This window comes from Megascapheus bottae, chromosome 22, assembly GCF_031878675.1.
Source record: "Megascapheus bottae isolate mThoBot1 chromosome 22, mThoBot2.hap1, whole genome shotgun sequence".
NCBI classification, from domain to species: domain Eukaryota; kingdom Metazoa; phylum Chordata; class Mammalia; order Rodentia; family Geomyidae; genus Megascapheus; species Megascapheus bottae.
In genome coordinates, this window is record NC_143530.1 from 13,978,924 (window position 1) to 13,985,611 (window position 6,688).

A 6,688-nucleotide genomic window follows, 5' to 3' on the forward strand; every position below is an offset into this window, starting at 1 on the left:
GGTGGATACAAGGGATTCAGTGTCTATAAACTCGACTCCATTATTACAAACTTCACATACAGAAAATATTTCGACAAATTCAAACAAACTCCTTAGAAATGAATGCTGGAGAAAGATGAGAAATGGGTGATACATATATGCAAATGCTCTAGCATTAAGCGACATCCCCAGCCCCCAGCAGAAGCAGTTTTTAAATTCCTATTACAATTCTACATATTTTTCTATGCCTGAGGAATATAAGCTTGGAAGCGAAGTGCACGCAACTGCATATTTTTCAGCTTGAAGGGGTAAGGATTGGACATGAAATATTAGAGTGGGTTATTGGTATCCCTGAGCCACAGTCTGTTTAGTTTTAATCCTTTTTACAAGATAGACTAGGCAAAAGTAAAGGTGAAGCTGGGCGTGAGCTGGACATGTAGCTTATTAGTAAATTTGCTTAGCATGGATAAGGCTTTGGCTTCAGTTTCTAGAACCAAAACAAAAACACGACAGAAGCTGAAAGAATACTGAGAACCCTTGGCAAAAATGAGGCTTTGTGTGCAGGATGCTGACCTCAGTTTCCCGTGTGTGCGCGCCCGTCCTGGGGCTTGAACTCAGGGCCAGAGCACTGAGCGTTTTGTGCTCAAGTCTGGCGCTCTACCCCTTTAGCCTCAGCTCCACTTCCAGCTTTTTGGTAGTTAACTGAAGGTAAAGAATGTCCCCCAGGGCTGGGAGCATAGCCTAGTGGTAGAGTGCTCGCGATCGCCTGGTAACACATCCTCAGAAAAAACCGAAAATGGCTCGAGGGACAGAGCACCAGCCTTGAACACACGGACGCAAACCTTCCAGGAGAGGCGCTGTGGCCCGCGCATGCGCAGCGAATCCTTACGGTCCCCCCCCACCCGGAAGTCGGAAGACAGGAAGCACCGCCCCCTCCCCGGGTTCCACAGTCCTTGCCTCTCTACCCGCCCGGCCTACAAATCTTGGCGCGCTCTCCGTCGTTATTCGGACTTTTCCGTGGGGCTCCCTCTGCGCCTGCGTAATCCCGCCCCGCCCCACGCGCGGGCTCCCGTGCGGGCTCCCAGCCGGTGTCCCGGCCCGCGGCGCTCCGTCCTCGTCTTCCCGGCCCGGCCCGCAGCGCGCGGCGCCAGCACCATGGTGGGTACGGTGACGTCACGGGGCAGCGCCGGCGGGGGCTCGGCCGGCCCGGTTCGAGGCGGGGCGGGAGCGGGATGTTGTCCCTTTGGACTGGAGTTCTTTCCATGATTTCTTTTCTTTTTAAATCCACCAGGAGGGAAAAAAAAATCAAAGAATCCCAAAGTCCGTGGGGACGAGCGTGTCCCTGTGGGCGGCCTGGCTGCGGGCCGTGCGCCCGGGACCCCCGCCGCTTACGGCCCGCGGAGGGGAGGGACCCGGGAGGAGGAGGATTGGGAGGTCGGGGCCCCCCCCCCGGGGTCCCAGGGGGCGCTGGTTTGTCTCTCCCGGTGGCTTGGCTCTGTGAGGTGTGGAGAATCCAATGCCTCTCAGCCACATCTTTATTAACCGAGCCTTTGCTGGGTAGTTTAGCCAGTCCTGGGGGCTTGTACTCAGGACCTGGACACTGGCCCTGAGCTCTTGCTCAAGGCTAGTGCTCTACCACTTGAACCTCAGCGCCACCCCTGGCTTTTTTTTTTTTTTTAACTTAAAAAAACTGGAATTAACAGAAGTTATATTCACCAGATAGAAGGTGCATTATTTCACACACATTGATACCCCTTCTCATGCTTTGGTCCCCATTTCCCTCCTCCCACTCCTGGCTTTTTCTATGTATTGTGGTACTGAGGAATTGAACCCAGGGCTTCATGCATCCTAGGCAAGCACTCTACCACTAAGCCACATTCCCAGTCCTGCTGGCAAAATTTTTTTTTTTTTTATATTTGTGAGAGTATGTATGCTGGTTCTGAGGCTTGAACTCTGAGCTTAGGCACTGTCCCTGAGCTTGTTTTCTTAAGGCTAACTGAACTGAAACCCTCAGAACTTATTCTTCCAAGTAGTTAGGATTACAGGTGTGAGCCTGGTTATTGGAAAGTTTTGAGAACTTAAAGAGATGTAATGGAGGTGTACTGTAGCAGTTTTGGAAAATATAGGCAGGTTTCCTCCCATGTCCTTTTCCATATAATCATTTTCCTCCTTTGTTCAATAGCTCTTCTACTCATTTTTCAAGTCCCTTGTGGGCAAGGATGTGGTTGTGGAGCTCAAGAATGACCTAAGGTAGGTACTACCAAGGAGTCTGTGGAGGGTGGATATGCCCAGTGCCCTGGAATCTATATTTAATTTGGAAAATATTGGAGAGCTTTGTAAGGTGGGAGAAATGTGGAAGAAATAAATTCACTTGTGACTTAAATTTAAAGATTAGTTGGGGGTCCAAAAAATTACAAATGAATGTTAAAAAGAGGTAAACAGATCTCTGGTATCTATAAATTCTTTCCAAAATGAGTAGTTTTGCTTTTTCTGATTATGAGCACCTTTGTTTCAACCTATGAAAATTTAAGACTCAATTGCACAAGTGAAGATTCATGTACAAAGGTGTTAGTAGGGGTATTTCTAATAAACATCCATCATTACCAAAAGATAATGGGGTGGGGGTGGGAGTTTGGCCTAGTGGTAAAGTGCTTGCTTAGCATGCATGAAGACCTGGGTTTGATTCCTCAGTACCACATACATAGAAAAAGAAGATGGAAGTGGTGCTGTAGCTCAAGTGGTAGAGCTCTAGCCTAGAGAAAGCCCAAGGACAGTGTTCAGGCCCTGAGTTCAAGCCCCAGGACTAGCAAGGAGAAAAGAATAATGGGGAAGGGAAACTGGGGCAAAAACATGAGAAAGGGTATTAATGTTCAGGAAGTAGTGTATCCACTACTGATGAATCTAACTGTAACCCCTCTATGCGTTACCCTGACAATAAAATACAATAATAATAGTAGTAATAATAATAATAATGCTTTACAGATAGGGCTCTGCATCCAAAGCAGTATTTTTAAATAGATGATGCTTCTGGGAGTTATACAGACTTGAACACATGTGCTTATTTATTTGTTCTAAATTTGGATACATTATACAATTTGGAGTCTGATTAGTTACCTTTGAAAGATAAATACTATACTGAATATAGGTCTAGCAATAACAGTTGTTGGTAGCTATTAAGATACTGATTTAGGAAAAGATGGGAGGTCTAAAGTAACAAACCATTCTAGTTGCTTTCCTATTTAAGTGCTTAGGAATGCCTCTTCTTGGTTCCATTTTTACTGGCTTCTTCAAGGTCTGACTGCCTGAATCACATTTTTTTTGGGGGGGGGGGTCATGGGGTTTGAATTCTGGCCTGGGAACTGTCCCTGAGCTCTTCAGCTCAAGGCTACCACCCTACCCCTGAGCTTGGGAGCTGTCCCTGAGCTCTTCAGCTCAAGGCTACCGCCCTCTACCCCTGGGCCTGGGAGTTGCCCCTGAGTGCTTCAACTTAATCAACCACATTCTTTATTTTAACTTGAAGTCACTTCTGTATTGATTTTAGTATAAATTAATTTGGTTTTTCCCTCTCTTTGCCTTTGACAGCATCTGTGGAACTCTACATTCTGTGGATCAGGTGAGATAGAGCGGGACTCAGTTTGTTCTTGGGGAAGGAATGGCAAGAGTTTAAGGGTTGAATCCTGATCTCTTGTCTCTAGGGCTAATAATGATGTTTATCTTCCTTTCTTAGTATCTCAACATCAAATTAACTGATATCAGTGTCACAGATCCTGAGAAATATCCTCACATGGTGAGTTGGGGTGGTGGAAAAAAGCAGGAAGCCTACAAACTGGAGGGGTTAGAGGACTTTTTTTTTTTTTGCCAGTCCTGGGCTTGAGCTCAGGGCCTGAGCACTGTCCTTGGACTTTCTCAAGGCTAAAGAAAGCTCTACCACTTGAGCCTCAGCACCACTTCCGGCTTTTTTCTATATATGTGGTACCGAGGAATCAACCCGGGTCTTCATGCATGCTAGGCAAGCACTTTAACCACTAGGCCAAACTCCCGGCCCAGAGGACTTTTTTGTGTGTGTATATGCCAGTCCTGGGACTTGAACTCAGGGCCTAGGCACTGTCCCGGATCTTCTTCAGTACAAGGCGCTCTACTGCTTGAGCCACAGTGTCATTTTTATTCTGAGTAGTTTATTGAAGGTAAAAGTTTCATGGACTTTCCTGCCTAGCCTGGCATTGAACCTCGGTCCTCAGATCTCAGCTTCCTGAGTATCTAGGATTATAGGTGTGAGCCACCAGCACCTAGCTCAGAGGACACTCCCCCCACCTCTCAAACCTGGTGTTTAAACTCAGAGCCTGAGCAACTGTCCTTGGGCTTTCTTCAAGGCTAGCGCTCTACCACTTGAGCCACAGCACCACTTCTAGCTTTTTTCTATGTATGTGGTACTGAGGAATCAAACTCAGGGCTTCATGCATGCTAGGCGAGCACTATCCCACTAAGCCAAACTCTTGGCCCATCCCTGAGCTCTTTTTGCTGAAAGGTAGTTAGTGTTCTACCACTTGTGTCACGGTACTGCTCCCAGCCTTTTCTGTTTATGTGGTACTGAGGAACCAAACCCAGGGCTTCATGCATGCTAGGTAAGCACTCTACCCCCAAGCCATGTTCTCAGCTCCAGAGGACATTTTTAAAAGGATGCTTTCACATTTGTTTTCTATCTAGTTATCGGTGAAGAACTGCTTCATCCGGGGCTCAGTGGTCCGCTACGTGCAGTTACCAGCAGATGAAGTAGACACACAATTGCTACAGGATGCAGCAAGGAAGGAAGCCCTGCAGCAGAAACAGTGATGGCTCCTACTCCCTTTCTCCCCCTTGTCCATTGGTGACCCTAATTTCATGTCCCAGCTAGGGACCCTTTCCCCAGCCCCCACTTAAGATTTTTTTTAATAGTGATTTTTTTTTTTTAACTAAGGGATTGGGTGAATGAGAGGAATAATAGTATATTAATAGGAGCAACTATCCCCCTGTTAAGGGGAATAAAGAAACTGGGGAACAACAAAGCCTTCCCAGTACTCAGAGCCTGCCTTTCACACTCCTTTCTTGGATTTGGGAACCTCGGGTCTTTCTAGGGCAGCACCTGGTCCATTTGGGGGATGGAAGGCATCTGTCCCGCATCGGGAATAAAATGTGTGATGCAAAACTGATTTCCTGGTTCTCTGGTCTGTGCTCTGACAGGAGGTTGAGGAAGGATGGGATGGGCTTTGAGTGGTGGAAAAAGGTGTTAAATTCCCCAAGATCTGGTATTCTTCATTTCCACGCAAAATTTAAAAGACCCCTGCATTATCTGCCTTTGTCAACATGTATTAGGAACACCTCAGGCGGACCTATCTTTCTTGAACTGTACCCTTATCCACAAGTTCTCAGACCTTTTGCTTATACTGTATCCACAACTGGAGTGCTTAGTGACCTTCCATTTCCATGTCTTCCCATTAATATGACAACATAATGAAATACAAAATATCCTCGACATTTATTGTTTATTTACTTGTGTTGGGGATAGAGCCCAGAGCTAGTCAAGGGCTCTACTATGAAGACATCTTTAATATTCCTCAATCCATCCAAATCAGTAGTTCAGTTTTTTTCCCCTAGTCCTAGGGCTTGAACTCAGGGCATGGGCACTGTCCTTGAACAATTTTTTGGTGGGTCATGGGGCTTGACAGCCTGGGCGCTGTCCCTTAGCTCTTCAGCTCAAGGCTACCCTCCTACCCCTGGGCCTGGGTGTTGTTCCTGAGCTCTTCAGCTCGAGGTTACTGGCCTACTCCTGGAGCCACAGCCTACTTCCCACTTTCTAGAGATTAATTGGAGATAAGAGTCTTATGTTTAGTGCTCTGGCTGGCTTTGAACCCATGATCCTCAGATCTCAGCCTCCTGAGTAACTAGGATTAATTACAGGCATGAGCCACTGCACCCTGCTTCCTTGGACACTTTTTGCTCAAGGCTAGAGCTCTGCCACTTGAGCCACAGCACCACGTCCAGCTTTTTCTGTGTATGTGATATGGAAGAGACCGACCCAGGGCTTCCTGCATGCTAGTGAGCACTCCACCACTAGGCACACTCCCAGCGCGGTAGTAGTTTTGTGTGCTGGTCATGGTACTTGAACTCTGGTACTGGGCAGCCTGAGCTTCGTTTGCTCAAGGTCTGCACGATACTACTTAAGCCCCAGTGCCACTTCTGAGTGTTCTGGTAGTTTACTGGAGATGAGTCTCATGGATATTCCCGGCCGAGCTGGCTTTGAACCAATCCTCAAGATCTCAGCCCCCTGAGCCACTAGGTTTTTTCTGAATGTAGAAATACTAAGTTGTTTTGTTTTGGGGGTGGGGGGGAGAGGTTGTGTACGGGTTCTGGGGCTTGAATTCAAGCCCTTTCGCACCACTCCTGTGCTGGCATTTTGCTAGTTAACTGGAGATAAGTCTCACAGACTTTCCTACCCCGGTTGGCTTTCGACCCCCGTCCTTTGGGCTCAGCCTCCTGAGTTGCTAGGATTACAGGCAAGAGCCACCTGCACTTGACAGTTAACCAAGCTCTCGATGCCTTCCTTTGGGGACACGGGGCTAAGTACCGTCGGCCGCGCAGACCCGAGACACTAACTAGCTGCCGGGCCAGCGGCTCCTCTGCTCGCTGGGCCCCGCCCCCGGCCGCCGGTGCGAGGACCCCTCGGGGTGTCCTT

The 6,688-nt window shown here is 47.8% G+C and overlaps 1 protein-coding gene across 1 annotated transcript; it reads left to right on the plus strand.

Moving 5' to 3' along the window:
• The first annotated feature begins 849 nt into the window (after positions 1–849).
• Positions 850–5,165, plus strand: Lsm2 (LSM2 homolog, U6 small nuclear RNA and mRNA degradation associated). The gene is made up of 5 exons (XM_090355232.1): positions 850–1,137; positions 2,162–2,229; positions 3,562–3,592; positions 3,707–3,766; positions 4,684–5,165. Exons 1-5 carry the CDS (start codon positions 850–852, stop codon positions 4,807–4,809), a joined length of 573 nt encoding a protein of 190 aa, XP_090211358.1. The 3' UTR covers positions 4,810–5,165.
• The last annotated feature ends 1,523 nt before the right edge of the window (positions 5,166–6,688 follow it).